Source organism: Equus caballus, chromosome 7 (genome assembly GCF_041296265.1).
Source record: "Equus caballus isolate H_3958 breed thoroughbred chromosome 7, TB-T2T, whole genome shotgun sequence".
Taxonomy (NCBI): domain Eukaryota; kingdom Metazoa; phylum Chordata; class Mammalia; order Perissodactyla; family Equidae; genus Equus; species Equus caballus.
The window spans coordinates 1631814-1648743 of NC_091690.1; the positions used below are offsets into that span (position 1 = coordinate 1631814).

At 56.5% G+C, this 16930-nt stretch overlaps 1 protein-coding gene across 2 annotated transcripts; it reads left to right on the forward strand.

The window, feature by feature from the left end:
- Positions 1 to 11455: 11455 nt before the first annotated feature.
- On the forward strand, positions 11456 to 15894 carry GADD45B (growth arrest and DNA damage inducible beta). Of its 2 annotated transcripts, none has more exons than XM_070272437.1 (5): positions 11456 to 11925; positions 12740 to 14095; positions 14223 to 14324; positions 14689 to 14911; positions 15168 to 15894. In XM_070272437.1, the coding sequence occupies exons 2-5, from the start codon at positions 14052 to 14054 to the stop codon at positions 15279 to 15281; spliced, it is 483 nt and encodes a 160-aa protein (XP_070128538.1). In that variant the 5' UTR covers positions 11456 to 11925; positions 12740 to 14051; the 3' UTR covers positions 15282 to 15894. The 2 variants fall into 2 exon arrangements, with proteins under 2 accessions (XP_070128538.1, XP_001493871.1); XM_001493821.6 differs by lacking the exon at positions 11456 to 11925 and adding an exon at positions 12427 to 12526.
- The last annotated feature ends 1036 nt before the right edge of the window (positions 15895 to 16930 follow it).

Consider the following 16930-nt stretch of genomic DNA (forward strand, 5'->3'; position numbering starts at 1 on the left):
TAGTCCGGCCGGCGCTGCTCGAGGCACGCCGGGAGTTGTAGTTTCCGGCGGCGGAGGGCGCGAGGGAATCTCGCGCTCGGTTTCCCGCTCGATCCTGAGCCACTCATTGAACCGCGAGCGGAGGGCGCGGGGTCCGGAGCGAAACCGCCTGGCCTCAAAATCGCAGCTCGGCCGCTGTGACTCTGGGTTTCTGTCCAGTGCCTCCGTTGTATACCCTACCTACCTCTTAGGAGTCTCATTAAAATTAAAAGTTGTGCAAGAACCTCGAAAACATGCTCAGTGATGTCACTTACATGTGGAATCTGAAAACACAAACCGAGCTCAGAGATAGAGACAGATTGGTGGTTGCCAGGTTGAGGAGTGGGAGAAATGGGTGAAGGCCGTCCAAAGGTACCAACTCCTAGTGATAAAATAAATAAGTCCTGGGGATGTCACGCACAGCACGGTGACGATAGCTAATAATACCGCATTGCATTTTTGAAAGTTGCTAAGAGATCTGGAAGTTTTTCATCACGATGAAATAAATTGTAACTATGCACGGTGATGGATTTATGGTGGTGGTCATTTCTCAATATATACAAATGTCGAATCCTCAGGTTGCAGACCTGAAACTAATATAATACTATATGTCAATTATACCTCAATTAAAAAAACAAACATGCTCGGTGAAAGCAGACAGACAAAAGGCCACACAGTGTATGATTCCACTTATATAAAATGCTCAGAAGAGGCAAATCTATGGAGCGGAGTCTCCCCAGCCCGCACTATGGACATCTGGGCCCCATTTTTCTCCAGGGCGGGGACGTCCTATTCACTGAGGGATGTTGCCCAGCATCCCTGGGCTCCCCCTACCCTTGATACCAAGAGTACCATCATCCCCCTCCAGTCGAAAGGACACAAACCGTCTCCAGATTTGTCACCTGTCACCTAGAGGGCAAAATCGCCCCCGAGCTGAGAATCGCTCCCTTGCCGTCACTCTGGAATTTGCCAGGTGTCCTTTCTGCCCGGAGAACCCCTCCTCCGCATGCACCCTCCCTCGGAGGAACCTGGCTCAAACAGCTTCCTTCAGGGATCCCAGCAAATCGCACACGGAGAACGTGACCCCCTTTCCAGCCTTCCGAGGACACCCAGGCGAGGGCTCCCCTTCTTGCACACCTGTCTGGAACACCTGACCCTCACAATACTCCCCTCTTAGCAGGAGCAACGGACCTGCCTTGGAACCCAGGCAGGCGGGGTCCCCGGCGACACCGTGACCACGCGGTCTCTCAAAAGCTCCCATGTGTTTGTGGCCCCCATGCTGCTGTCTCTCCCTCACGGTAGGAGGAATATCAAATATAGAAGACGGTAAAACGTGAGAGCAAAATATGAATAAATGATGCCACAGGGGGCACGGCCGGAGAGGAGAAGAATGATTGACGTTGGGGAGTGGCACGGGGTCACTTGCCTACCCGCCACCCCGAGACTTAGCTCCCCGTCAAAGCTCCCGCTGAGGGCCACGGGCGACCTCATCCCCGCTGGCCTGCCACTCAAGGCCTGCAGAGTCCCACGCGTCGCCGGGCGCGCTGCCCCTCTGCGCACTCGGACGTCCCATCCGCCTCCCGGTCTTTGCCTGCGCTGTTCCCCCCACCAGGATGCTGTTCCCTTCCTGCCCGTGATGGCGGGCCTGGGCCTCAGTCTTCCCCTCTGTAAAATGGAGCCTGGTCCCTCCTCCTACCCCCACCATCTCTCGGCGCAGGGCGGGACTCGAGGTGTCCACAGCACCCCCTTCCCTGAGGACCCCCCGAGGGAAGGACTCCAAGTCCCAGAAAGCCCCGCGCTTCCCGTGGGTGGGGCCCGGGCTCCCCCTCCCTGCGCTCAGTTTGGGAGGCGTTGGCGGTTTTCAAATTTTGGCGCAGGGCAGGCGGGGCGGCGACAGCTGCGGCCATCCCCCCCTCTTCCCCCGGAACCCGAGGTCTGGGCAGGGCAAGGCAGGGCTGACTCCCCCGGCACGAGCCGCCGCGGGGGGCTCCGAGCCCAGTTCCAAGACGGGAAACTGAGGCACGGAGAGATTAGGGGACCTGTCCTGGGACCACCCCCGGCAGGGGCGTGGTGGAGCGGGATTCGAACCTGGGGCCCTCGGACCCCAGGACGCTAGAAAGCTGATGGCCAGTTGCTGTCCGCTTTGGGGGCAGGGGGTGCGGGCGGTGGGCGAGAAACCCCGAGCCCGGGATGGTCCAGCCCCGCCAGGCCCTGCGCCTCCCCGCGCGCCGCCGCCCCCGCTCCGCGCCGAAGTTTGGCGCCGGATTTTTCAAAATCTCAGCCCAACGGCTGCCGCTGGCTCCCGGCCCGGATCCTGAATTCCGGAGCCTGGATCTGGGGATCCCGGATTCGGAGTCTGGATGGCGGGGGCCCTGGATTCCGGAGCCTGGATCTGGGGGACTCCGGATTCTAGAACCGGGGCCGGGGGCGGGGGGATGCTGGAACCCAGACTCCAGAATCTGGAGGCTAAAGCTGCAAGCTAGGATGAGAATTTGGGAACCCCGGGGCAGGAGCCATGTTATCCCAGCTGCATCGTGGGAGGCAGGTGGAGGGCTGGGGCCGCAGCTGCAGCCGATGGTTACCTGAGTGGAACGGACTCATGGAATCCACAAGCAGTGACTGAGCATCTCGTGTGCCAGGCACCAGGGCTGCCCCAGTGACCAAAGCAAAGATCCCTGCTTTGGCGGAGCTGACATGGGTGAAGTAAGGAGACAGAGGAAACAGACGCATAACAAATAAGCAAATTATATGGCATGTTAGGAAATAGAAAGCGTGGAAAGATAAAGCAGGGTCAAGGGGCTTGGGAGCATGTGGGGTGGGGGGGTTGCATTTTTAAATAGGATGGGCCTCTTGGAGAAGGTGACATTGGAGCAAGAACTTAAAGAGGATCAACCTTGTGGACATGGGGGAGGGACCAGCCAGAACAAAGTCTATGTTTTAGGCATGACAGACATGGCAATGAATGAGGATTTCCAATGGGGGGAGGCAGATATTAAAGAAGGAAACATATGTGTTATGCCATTAATGTATTAGTTATTTACAGCTGCATAAGAAACAGCCCCAAGATACAGTAGCTTAAGGCAATTCACATTTCTTATCTCAGTTTCCGTGGGTCAGAAATCAGGGTGCCGCCTAGGTGGGAGGTCTGGCTCCCGGGTTTCACAAAACTGCCATCCAGATGTCAGCTGGGGCAGGTCCATTTCCACGCTCACCCATGCCTCAATGGAAGGATTCAAGATCCTCGCAGCCTGTTGGACGGAGAGCCTCAGGTCCCGCTGGCTGTTGTCCAGGGGCTCTCTCAGTTCCTCATCACATGAGAGAGGATTTTTTTGGGTTCTGAAACCCTCACCGCTGGTTGTAATAGGAAAACAACAACTGAAAAACCACCCAAATGTCCGTCGACAAGAACAGACTCATAGCTTCGTTTAGATTCACACAGCGGAATATTATACAGCAGTGAAAATGAACGCACTTCAGGGACGCCCGTCCCCAGAACATCCTCCCAAACATAAGATCATGCAAAGCACAGAAGAATACCTACGGGACGCTGCCATTTTTATAAAATTCACAACTGGGTTAAACTAGCTGATATGTTATTTAGGAATGCTAAATATTTTGTGAGCCCAGTGGTGGTGAATGTTTCTATTCTGTAAGCCAGACGTATCAATTACAGATGCTCTTTGTGTGTTTGATCTATTTCCTGTTTCAGAAATGGAAAAAACAACCTCCTTCAGTTTGCTGTGTGAAACAACATGGTCCAGGGAGAAACAGAAATAGAAAATCTCTCCACAAACAAGAAATGACAGTTGCTATGACGGTAATCATGTTGCAACTTATAAACGTATCAAATCAACACCTTAAACTTACAGAATGTTATTTGTCAATTACACCTCAATTTTTTTAAAATTCTTCAAAAAATAAATGTGAGCCGCATACATTAGATTTTCTAGCCCCTACCTTAAAAAGACTAAAAAGGGAGAGATTAATTTTTAATATATTTACTTAACCTGATATACCCAAAATATTCTATCCAATTAATTTTAATTAATTAAAATTAAATTCCATTTAAAATTCGGTTCCTCATTCGCAACCAGTCTCACTTCAAGGGCCCAGGAGCCACATGCGACTGCTAGCTACCTGGCCAGCACAGGTGAAAAGGATGCTGGGAAAGTCACCCAGGTGAGGGACTGGAGTGGCCTGGGCTGTCCCCCTTTCTGGGCATCTCGCCACACCTCCTTTTTCGAGTGCTCACCCCAGTCCCCAGGACTCAGGAATCCTGTTTGCAGTGTGTGGGCAGATCTCAGCCCGGGGGGCATCCTCCCAAAGGCAGGCTGGGCCCCAGTGTGCACACCCCCCGGGACCCAGAGGCGGCAAAGTGCAGCTGTTTGTTCCGTGGGATGTGGATCTGTGAGCCGAGCTGCCACCTGTGCGCAGGGGAGGACCCTCAGGATATAGGACAAACCCCTGGGGGAGAGAAAGAACCGAGGCGGGTGGGCCGGGGGCTTAGGGCTGGCCCTCCCCACGCTGCCACATTCCAGGGGCAGAACCGCGGGGGGTCCAAGAATTCTAACTGTGGACCAGAATTGCGGGAAGTTCCGAAGGTTTGAATTCCAATCTGTTACTGTGTAACAAAGCCCCTCGGCACCTTATTGCTGATGCCCGTGGGTCAGGAATGCAGGTGGGGCTCAGCCCGGCTGTTCTTCTGTCCCCTGCGGGGTTGATAGGGGTCGCTGGGGGATGTCCAGCTTGCTGCTGGGCTGGGCTGGGGGCTCCGAGCAGCTTGTGTGGTCCCCCTGGTGCCTGGCCGGCCCCTCGCCCTTTCTGTGTGGTTTCGGGGTCGCTCCATGCCCGCTCCTACGGCGTACTGACCCTTCTTATACGAGGTCCCAGGACGCCCTGAGAGCCAGACAGGACCTGCCAGTCCTCTTGACGTCTAGGCCTGCAGCTGGCAGTGTCACTTCCCCCATGCCATCGATCAGGGCCGTTCACAGACCCAGCCCAGATCGAAGCAGAAGAGAAACTGAATCTGCCAGTGGGAGGAATGTTCAAGAATTGCAGCCATGTTTTTTCTTTTCCCTAACGGCTTCGTTGAGGTATGACTTACATACCATATAATTCACCCTTTCAAATGTACAACCCAGCAGTTTTTAGTGTATTCACAGATGTGTGCAACTATCACTACTATCTGGTTCCAGAACATTCCATCACCCCAAAAAGCAGCCCAACCCTGTTAGCAGTCACCCCCACCCCCTCCCAGCCCCTGGCCCCCACGAGGCCGCTCTCTGTCTGTGGATCTGCCTGTTCTGGACGTTTCACGTCAATGGGATCACACGCCGTGTGTCCTTCTGTGTCTGCTTCTCTCCCTGAGCGTCATGTGTTCAAGGTCCATCCACGTGCAGCCGTGTCAGGGCCTCACTCCTTTTCGTGGCTGCATAATATTCCAGCATGCAGACGGACCACAATTTTTTAAATCTATTCATCAACCAATGGACTTTGGGGTTGTTTCCACTTTTGTCACTTGTAAATATTGCTGCTAAGAACGTTCACAAATAAGTTTCTATGTGGAGGTGTGTTTGCGTTTCTCTTGGGCAGACAGGAGTGGAATGGCTGGCTCGTACGGTCGGTCGACGTTTACCCTTTGGAGAAAATGCCAGACTTCCACAGTGGCTGCCCCATTCCACCTTCCCACCAGCCCTGATGGTTCTGACGTCTTCACGTGCTCCCCAACATCTGGTATCTTCTGTCTTTTTGACTGTGACCATCCTAGCGGGTGTGAAGTGGTTTCTCGCTGTGGTCCTGATGCTGCCGTCTGTAATCCACTGCGACATTGGTCCAGGTGGGAGGATAGAAGAAATTTTGTTTAGCAGTTGGTTACTGGATGTATAATTGTGAACACTGAGACGTGGGGTATGTGGCCCCCTTGAATTCTTGCTCTGGGTCCCATGAATGTTAGGGGCAGGATTGCTGGTGGTCTTCAAAGGCTGGAGAGAAGGGATCGATCTGAGATCTGTTTTGGGGTCAAAGCTGATGGATGAGACGTTGGGGAGGAGAGAGCTGTGAAGGTTGCCCCCCACCCTGGCCCCTCCTGCACTCCATGCAGAGCCCCTCACGGTCTTTCTCTCTTGCTGGCTGACGGGTCTGTACGTCTGGCCCCCTCCAGCCCGGGGGCCCCGAATCTTCACTGTCGGTGTTGACACCTGGAACCTGTGAATGGGACCTCGTGTGGAAATGGGGTCCTTGCAGATGTCATTGGTTCAGTTAGTTGAGGTCGTCTGGATTAAGGTGGGCTCCAGTTTACCGACCAGTGTCCTTATAAGAAGGGGGCACAGTGGACACGAGGAGGAGACGTCACATGAAGAGACAAGGAGAGCCGCAGGGAGGGGGCCAGGTAAAGACGGAGGCAAAGATTGGATGGACGCATCTACCAGCCAAGGGTCGCCGAGGATTCCCGGAGCTGCCAGAAGGGCTGGACCGGAATCTCCCTGAGAAGGTCCCGAGGCCCCAGCCCTGCCCACACCTTGATTTCAGACCCCGGCCTCTGGAACCGGGAGAGGGTACCGTCCCGCCGTTTGAAGCCCCCCATTCGTGACACCTTGTGGCGGCCGCCCTGGGAGATGCACACGCTGTAATCACAGGTGGGGCCCTGTCCTGAGTGCTGAGCTGCTCCGGTGTATTTTCCAGCCCGAGGGTGGCCCTGGGGACCTCCGCTTTTGTCGCCAGCTGGTGTCTGAAGTGAGAGCAGTTGTCCGAGAACCGCATCCTCCAACGACACCACTGGCTAAAGGGCGGGCATCCGCCGACGTACAAGGCATCTGACGGAAAGCTGAGGATCGTCCTACGTCGTTTCGCATCTACCGAGCAAATTCGCTCCGGTATCCTGACGGCCTGGAAAAGCGTGGTTCTGAGTTCTCTGAAGCGGGCGTGACATCTCCCTGGTCCCTTCGTGAGCGAATGAGTTAGACACTATCTTTGACCCCGCTTTCATTGTATATTCAGGGGCCAGTCAAGCTTCCTCCTTTTTAACAAATGTATCTTCTAACATAATGCCGAGCCCCTCCGAGTGTTGCCGGGGACTCATTCAGTCATTCAACCAGCGTGTATTTCTGAGCATCTACTGTGCGCCCTGTAGACGCTGACATGTAGTGAGGGGCACAGATAATCGTTCCGATGAATAAGTAAATAGACAGACTGTTAGATGGTGTTAGGGGCTAAGAAGAAAGATGGGGGCGTGGGATGTGCGATTGGGGGCGTGTGAAATGTGTTGAGTGTGAACCAGGGGAAGCCCCAAGAGGACGTAGTGCAAGGAACGGTGTTCCACGGAGAGGAACCAGCCCAGACAGAGGCCCAGAGGCAGGACCGTGCCTGGCACCTTCAGAGAGAAATCGGAGCGGCTTTCCGGTGGTGTTTGGTTTCTGGAGGGTGAGCAGAGGACGGACACGGCGAGACAGGCTTTTCGTGCTGAGAGAGACCAGCTGAGGGGGACACACGTGTCCAGAGAGGGAGGGGAGTGGCTTCAGGTGGCTTTCAGGGTAAAACAGTAAGGAAGATGTAAGGAGCATTTTCAACACACCAAGCCCATTCCAGGGCATTTTTTAAAAATTCTTTTATCGAGGTCACGTTGGTTTATAACCTTGGAAATGTTCAGGTGTCCATCCTTATCCGTCTTCGTAGCACCTTTTTGAAAACCACGTCTCCTCCGGCAAGGGAGACAAAAGAGAAAATTAACAAATGGGACTTCATCAGACTAAAGAGCTTCTGCCAGGCACGGGAAGCCATCAGCAAAATGAAAAGACAACCCAGCAACTGGGAGAAAATGTTTGCAAGTCATACATCCAACCAGAGGTTAATTTCCAAAAGATGTAAGGAACTCGCACAACTCAACGACCGAAAAAAAAGAAAATCGGATCAAAAAGTGGGCAGAGGAGATGGACAGACATTTCTGCAAAGAAGATATACAGATGGGCAACGGGCACATGAAAAGATGTTCGAACACTAATTATTAGGGAAATGCAAATTAAAAGGACAATAAGATGTTACCTCATACCTGTCTGGGTCATTGTTTCTTGTAATCCTTTCAACAACCTGGTTTTCCCATGAAAAAAAGAGGGTGTTTCAGAGAGGTTCAGTCACCAACTCAAGGACACACAGCTTTTGAGGAGTGGAGGTGGGATTTGAACCAGGCAAGCTTGACCTCAGAGCGCAGCCCCCAGCCGCCTCCCTGGGATGTCACAGGGACAGGCATCCTGGCCTCCCGCTGCCCCCCATTTCCCTGACTCCTGCCCCCCCATCCTCCTCCCTGCTTCCGGGCCTCGGCCTTCTGACCTCCTTACCTTTGTTCTTGCCATCTCTGCCACCTGGTGCGCCGTCCCCACCTCCTCCCAGCCCATCCTGTCTTGCCAGCATCTGTCTCAAAGTTCAGATGATGACTCACCTCCACCCGGAAGCCTTTCCTTGGGGACAGGAATCACATCTTGTTCATCTTCGCAAAAAAAAAAAAAAAAAAAAATGACATCAGAGGCCGAGCCTTCCTCTGCTTCAAACTCCCCAATCCATGGCTTCCGGGCACATCCAGAGTCAAGTCCAGACCCGTCCCCATTGCCCCCAAGGCCACCTTTCTGATCTCATCTCCCCCATGCTCTGCTCCTCAGACATGCCAGGTGAGGTCCCACCTCAGGGCCTTTGCACGTGCTGTGCTGGAGCAGTCTCCCTTTGCATCTTCCCAAGCCTGGCTTCCTCGTGTCGCTCTGGTCTCAAATCATATGTCACCTCCTCAGAGAAGCCCACCCTGACCACTCTACCCGAAGTGGTTGAGTTGCCACCTCGAGAATCAGTGCCCAGTGGGCCTTTAGTCAGTGTCCAAAAGTTAGACAACAGCCCCCGTACAGAGGGCAGTTCCTGCGCACAACCCCTCTTCTACTGGGGGAACCAGAATGAACTCATTTCGTGCTCAGAACGATCCTAGATAATGCTATTATTTCCATTTTGCAGAGGGGGAAACTGAGGCACAGGGTAGGGTGGGGGAATGACGTGCCCAAGCTCTCACGGCCGGTCAGCAGGGAAGCCGGGATGCAAACCCAGGCGGTCAGCAGTCTGCCGGGTCCCCCATCGGCCATCCCTCCCACGCGCTGTTCCCTCTGACCCCCTGTCTCCCTCCCCAGCCCAGCACGGCCCTCCTGCCCGGGTCCGCTCGGGCTGCTGTCTCAAGATGCCACCGGCTGGGAGGCCCAAACAGCACACATTTGTTCCCCAGGGTCCTGGAGGCGGGAAGTCCACGATCAGGGGTCCGGCAGACTCAGGTCCTTTCTTCCTGCCACTTCTGGCCGCCTTCCGCTGTGTCCTCACGTGGTGCAGAGCCAGCTCTGGTCTCTTCCTCTTCTTACAAGGACACTAATGCCATCGCGGGGGCCACCCCTATGACCTCATCTAACCCCAATCACCTCCCAAAGGCCCCGCCTCCCAATACCATCCCACTGAGGGTCAGGGCTTCTGCATATGGATTTGGGGCCCACAAGCATTCAGTCCGTAGCGTCTCCTCCAGCTCTGCTGTCACCTTTCAACTCTCCCCCCGCCCCCAGGCTTGGGGCTCCTAATCCTGCAGCATGCCCGCCTCCGCCGTGCTCGGGGGGACCCTGGATCCACTCCTCCCGGGCAGAGCAGTCCCCCACCTCCTGGAGACTTGGTTTCCCGCTCTGTCCAGTGGGAACTCCCCTGCCTCCCAGGTTTGCTCAAGGGGGGCATAAAGGCCGCGCAGGGGCAGGCCTAGGAGAGGCGTGATGAAAAATCATATTTCGATGCAACATTTTTTTGTGTGTTTTTTGGGGTTTTTTTTGAGGAAGACTAGCCCTGAGCTAAATCTGCCGCCAATCCTCCTCTTTTGGCTGAGGACGACTGGCCCTGAGCTCACATCCGTGCCCATCTTCCTCTACTTTCTATGTGGGATGCCTGCCACCGGTGCCGATCCTGGGCACGGACATGGCACCGTTCGTCAGGCCACGCTGAGGTGGCGTCCCACATGCCACAACTAGAAGGACCCACAACTAAAATATACACAGCTATGTACTGGGGGATTTGGGGAGAAGAAGGAGAAAAAAAAAAAAGGAAGACTGGCAACAGGGCCAATCTTCCTCAGGAAAAATAAAACAAAATAAAATACTGTTGATCTCATCCCGCACTCGTGGTGACAGTTGCACAAATTTGCACCTATCTAAGAACCCACTGAACCGAACACTAATAGGATGGTTGTACGGTATGCCATTATATTTGATTAAAAATGAGAGGAAAAAAATTATTTAAAAAAAATTGTGAAAAGATTCTTTGTCTCGATGACTGAGTTTTTTGACATCCCCTTAAATTTTGTGCTAAAAATTTGAATGCTTCCCTCAGGCCAGCCCACGTGTCCAGGACCTTCCTCTGCGTCAACGTGACAGCCTTTCCCTGGGAGGCCAGGCCTTTGTCCCCGCTGTGTCCTCTGCCTGGGCGTGCCGTTTCCTGTCTCCACCAGGCAGACTCCTACCCATCGTTCAGTGTCGCTCTGCTTTGCTCCTCCCCGGTCTGGCTTCCCTGACCTGCATCAGCCCAGCCTCCTCCCTCCAGGCCCCAAACATCCCGTTCTAACCCAGGATCTTGGAATATCTGGGGTCTCTGGGACTCTCCTCGGGGAACTCCGAGCTCTGTGCTCTGAACGAATGCCAGTGTCTTCCTCAGTCTCTCTTCCCGCCTCTAAGAACCTGGAACAGTCGCATGGGGCTCCTTGGCGGGCACTGAAGGAGACACTGCTTACACGACGCTAAGGACGTGCTAAGAGCTCCATCACGGTCTGCTGTTTTTACTGCCTTTAATGCAACACAAAGTTCGTTTAAAAGGTGCTTAAGTTGATCGATTCCAGACACGAGGAGTCTGGTTTGCAAGGTGGGCAAGGATCTACCCATTTTCTGGCACGGGGAAGGCTGTGGGTCCCCCCCGGTAAAGGGGGTCACCTCCTTTTGGGGCAGATGGGGACATCCTCAGGGCTGGGACCAGGGTGAATGAGTGAGGCACTGGCCTGAGGAACAGAATTTAAGGGGGCGCCAAAAACCTCAATTATCAAGATAAACATTTTAATGTGATATTTAAAAAACAAAATCAACACAAAATATCCATGGTGAACAAAAGATTAAAATTGTAAATAAAGACAGGACCTGACTCTGCATCTGCACAGCTCCCCTCCCTGACCCCCCTCCAGTCCTGGTCCTGTCTGATCTGGTCTATATTTAAAATCTTGATATTTTGTTCATCATGGGTGGGGGGTTGTTTTTGCCTAAATTTTGATTTTTAAATAATATTGCATTAGAATATTATTTATCTCCATGACTGAGTTTTATGACACTGCCTTAAAATTTTTGCCTGAGGGGTCAGCCTGGTGGCGCAGCGGTTAAGTTCGCACGTTCTGCTTCGACAGCCTGGAGTTCACCGGTTCGGTTCTGCTTTGACAGCCTGGAGTTCACCGGTTCGGATCCCGGGTGCGGACATGGCACCGCTTGGCAGGCCATGCTGTAGTAGGCGTCCCACACAGAAAGTAGAGGAAGATGGGCACGGATGTGAGCTCAGGGCCAGCCTTCCTCAGCAAAAAGAAGAGGATTGGTAGCAGATGTTAGCTCAGGGCTAGTCTTCCTCCAAAAAGAAAAAAAAATTCTGCCTGACGCAGTGCCTCACTCTCCTGGCCTTAACATTCTTCCTGCCCTGGCGCCAACAAAAGTTTATTAACAAAAACAGGTGTCCACAATAGCCAAATAGTGGAAGCAACCCTAGCGTCCACGGATGGACGAACAGATAAACAAAATGTGGTCCATTCACGCACTGGAATATTATTCAGCCTTAAAAAGGAAGGAAACTCTGACACCTGCTCCAACATGGATGGACCTGAGCACAGTAAGTTCAGTAAAATAAGGGTGTCCAGAATAGGCAAATTCATAGAAACAGAAAGTGGTAAAGAGGTCACCAGGGGCTGAGGGGAGCTACTGTTTAACGGGTTCAGAGTTTATGTTGGGGATTATGGAAAGGCTTTGGGTCTAGATAGTGGCGATTGTTACACAATATTGTGCACACACTTGATGACCCCGAATTGTACACTTACAAATGGTCAAAATGATCAATATGGTGCATAGTTTACCATAATAAATAACAGGCGCCCCTGGGCAGTAGTTTGCCTATTTGACTTTTTAAAAATTTTGCATCTATAAAATTATTAAACATATGTTGCATATGTAAAATATTGTGTATATAAAATATGGCGGGTGTCGCAGCTCCTGGCCCGCCCGTGGGTGCCTTCCGGAGCTGCGGGCGCAGAGACCTCACGCGGCCACCAGGTGGCGCCGCCGCGCCTCGAGGCGCCCGGGACATTTCGCGCCCCCACGGTGGGCGGCGCGGAGGCGGCGCGATGCGTCAGCCAGACCGCCGGGCTGGGGAGCCGGGGGAACCGAGTCCCCGGGCCCAGTCCAGACCCCAGGCTGGCGGAGGAGGGGACGCAGTTGTGAGTCACCCGGGAGCCTCCGATCGATCGTGGGAGACACTCCCACGCGGGCCTGCCCGCCTGGCTCGTGAACTGCCCTCCCCGGGAGACAGCGAGGCTGGCGGCCGTCCCTGCGCGCGGCCGTGCACCGCGCACACGTGTAGCTCGTGGCTTGGGGTGGGGGGGGCAGTGGTGGCCTCACCAGGCCTCAGTTTCTCCTTTTGCATAATGCAGAGAAGTATGGCCTCTGCTTCCCGGGTCCTTGAGAACTGAATGAACCATGATGCAGGCAGCCTGGTACTCAGTGTGCGCTCGAATGCACAGCAGCGCCCACCCCGGAGGGAGGAAATCACAGTGGTGACCATCGTTGCAAGCTGACCCGCGGTGGCAGCGTGCAGCGCCGGCAGGAACCACGTCGCCCTGGCTTTCTCCCGGGCCTTGATGACTCCCCACGTTCAGGTGCGGAGGTACGGTCAAAAGGTGGAACGCCAGGCGCCGTCAGGGGGCGCGGAGCCAGCTGAGGCCCAGCCACCTGCGCCTCCCACGCGCGCCACACCCTGAAACTCGCAGCGGGTTGGGGTGGGGAGGGGGCGCCCGGCTTCGTCCCTAGAGTGCTTGGGGCTTTGCAGCCCCAGCTCCTGGGGACCTCGAGGGCGGCCTCCCACGACCACCCTGTGACATTTATTGAGCGCTTACTGTGTATTCCTTAGTTTATTTAACGCTCCCTCCAACCCAGTGAAGCCGGCCATGCATGCGCATTAGATCGGTAGGGACGCAGGGGCTCAGAGAGGTTAAGTCACCCAGGATCTGGGGTCCCTGCAGCCAGGGGAGACCCCCCCCACACACACACCACCACCACCTGGGAGGGATCAGGCTGCAAACCCGCTCCCTTCTCCATGCAAACCCCCAGTACAACCCAGGAAAGGTGCGGGCCGGGGACTCTCCGGGGACGGGGAGGGGATTCCAGGCCCCCCCGAAAGTCCAGGCCGCCTCGCGCGCTGGAAATCCCGCGCGCGCCCCGAAACGCGGCGCGGCTGCCGGGAAATCAGGAGAGAAACTTCTGCTTTTTTTTTCTTCTCTGGCACTCACGCTCCCCGCTTGGCCCCCCCCCCGCCCTCCTCCCGGCTCGCGCCCCCACGTGGGGCGCCCCCGCGCGTCGCCCCGCCTCCTCCCCGCCGCCGGCCAACCGCAGCGCGTGTTTCTCTCGCCTTTGTTGGCTGTCCAATGGGAGGGGCGGTCGGGCCGCCTTGGCCACGCCCCCTATTTTCCCAGTCTATAAAAGGCGGCGCCTGAGGCCGTGGGCTTAGATCGCTGAAGCGGTGGGCGCGAGCGTTTCTCCTGCGGGTGCTGTTGCCTGGATTATTCTTGCTGAGGACTTTGCAATTTTTTTCCGCCTTTTTTGGGGAGCATTTCGCCGCCTTCCGAAGGTCTTGGACGAGCGCTCGGGCTCCGTGGGAAGGTTTTGGGCTCTCCGGCCTCGGATTTTGCATTTTTGTCCCTTGGGACTGTCGTGGGGCTGTTTTCCACTGTGGATTATAACCGTAACATGACGCTGGAAGAGCTCGTGGCGTGCGACAACGCGGCGCAGAAGTAAGTAGCCGGGGCCCCCGCCGCCTGAGGTCGAGCGGGCCGGGATGGGCCGGGCCGGGCCGGGCCGGGCGGGGACCGGAGCGCCGGGTGGCCGGGCCGGCGCTGACTCCCTCTCCGCCGGTCGCAGGATGCAGACGGTGAGCGCCGCGGTGGAGGAGCTGCTGGTGGCCGCGCAGCGCCAGGACCGCCTCACCGTGGGGGTGTACGAGTCGGCCAAGCTGATGAATGTGTGAGTCAGATCCCGTCCCCGGGCTGGGCGCGGGTGGGGACCCCCCTCCGCTCTGCACGCTCCGCGCTGCACCTCTCTCTTGCACGGGGCTGGGACTTCCCTAAATGTCTCCACTGTGGATCGAGGCGAAGGGGGCTGCAGTCTCCGGACGCTGCAGCATTTGTAACTGCACCCCGTTGCATGTATGCGCCTCCCTTACACCCCCCCCCATACTTTAAACCGCGCCTCTGCCACACTCCACCATCTGCGTGCAGGCACCATCCTTTGCACACCTGCGGTTCCTCTTTGCTTTTGCAAATTCCCCATGCACCGTGGCCCCTCCCCTGTCCCCAGCTGACCCGTCCCCTCCCTCTGGCCCCCTCAGGGACCCTGACAGCGTGGTCCTGTGCCTCCTGGCCATTGACGAGGAGGAGGAGGATGACATCGCCCTGCAGATACACTTCACGCTCATCCAGTCCTTTTGCTGCGACAACGACATTAACATCGTGCGGGTGTCAGGCATGCAGCGCCTGGCACAGCTGCTGGGCGAGCCGGCGGAGACCCAGGGTACCACCGAGGCGCGGGACCTGCACTGCCTCCTGGTCACGGTGAGCTGGGCGTCCGCGGTCCTGCCCCGCCCCACCGACCCGGCACCTGGGCCGTGTTTGTCAACAAAGTTGGTCTCGCACCAGCTCAGCACTCAGCCATGCTTGGCATGTCCCGTGGGCAGCCGGGCCTGGGCCTCGGTCACCCAGCGAGCTATTTTGAGCCAGCCTGTTTTCCCCAAACGAGCTCTGGGAGAGGGAGGCTCCCCGCCCACTCCTGGGGCTCCCGCTGAACCCCGTCTTCTCTCTCCTCCCGCAGAACCCTCATACAGACGCCTGGAAAAGCCACGGCCTGGTGGAGGTAGCTAGTTACTGCGAAGAGAGCCGCGGAAACAACCAATGGGTCCCCTACATCTCTCTCCAGGAGCGCTGAGACCCCGCCCGGCATCACAACGTGTCGAGTTGCTGCCAAAAAAATAAAAATAAAACAAATATTTGACTCCCCTCCCCCCCCAGAACAACCCCCCCAAAACAACCCGGGAGACCATCGGGGGCAGAATCATTGGAGAAGACTGAAGACAAGAAGAGGGGAGCGCACCGGGGGCGGTGAGCCTGTAGCTGCGCCAGCGGCGGCCACAGAGAGAGAGAGGAGAAGAGGGGGACCCAGGCCAGCGGGAGAGGGGACCCCGGAGCTCAGGCCTTGCGACAGAGCAGAAGCTGGAGTGGAGAGCCTGGCTTCACACTGCGGGGCTCGGGGGAGCCTGACTGCATCCCCCCCCAGCCTTCCTGGAACTGGAGCTGACACCTGCAAACCGGCCCTGGTGACCGAGGGTCTTGCACCCTCGCCGGACCGTACTTTTGAGACTTGGGAGCTGGGGCTGATGTTACTCGGTACCCACGAACTCCCAGTTTGCAAACTGAATAGACAATCGATTTTGTAACTTGCACTGGTTTGTTTCTTGAACCACTGAAAAAGAGAGGGGAAGCTCACAGATACGTCTATTTTTTGCTTCTATGATGGCCTTGTAATAAATTTCTAAAGCTTCTGGGTTCTTGTGTACTTGCCGCCGCCTCCGAGGACGACCAGGACCCCGGCCCCCCCTCACCCCGCAGCACCGCCCCCGCCCCGCCTCCCGTGGGCTCCCCAGGAAGTGTTGCCTAAGTCCCAGCTAACAGCTCCAGTCTCCTGCCCAAAACAGTGGCTCTTCTCTCTGCAGCCGGCGCCACCCAGGTCCAACAAATCTTTGCCTTTTTTTTTCTTCTCCCTCCTCCTGCCCTGTAGCAATTAAAAGACCGGTTTATTACGAAACCTGGCCGCCGTGCCACTGCTGTTACTGGCTGTGCTGGAGCCAACCCCAAGCTCTGGGCACATATAGGTGCCCCCACTACCCGCCCCCCGGGGGAGTGGGGGTGCTGGCTCCAGGCCCTGCCTGCCCAGCCGCCACCGCAGCCCCAGGTCCAGAGAGGTCAAGGGGGCACCTGCGACCACACAGCGAGGCGGGCTCAGAGCTGCCTCTGGGGGGAAGGGCTTGGGCCTTGCAGGAAGAGCTCCTTTGGAGAGCGCCCTCCTCCCCCGGAGCACCCCCCCCTCCCCCCAGGCGCTGTCCCTCCCACGATGCGCCGGTCACTGCCCTACAGCAAAAAATGATTTTTTTTTTCTTAAACTCAAACCGACGAGCAGAAAAGTACCCCAGGAAGCGGTGGTGCTCCCGGCCCCTGCGTTTGCCTCTAAAGCGAAACTGGAGGCCGGGCCGGCCACCTCCTCGCGACAGCGCAGTGGCAGGCGCGGGGACGCCCCCTCCGCGGGCTGTCCAGGGTGCCAGCCTCCCCTCCGCCCGCGCCCCGGCCTGGGAACTGGGGGGGAGCCCGCAGGCCGCGACCTTTCCACGGGGCCCACGTGGGCGCGGGAGGAAAACCCCGGCGGCCCCCAGGAGTCACGGGGCTGGGGGAGCCCCGCCCGGGGAGGGGGCGGGCGGAGGGGAAGTCCCGGAGGAGGGCGAGGGGGAGGGGCGGGGATCCCTCCCTGGGTTGGGAGAAGGGGAGAGCCCACATGGGGAGGGAGGAAACCCTGAGATGCAGCCC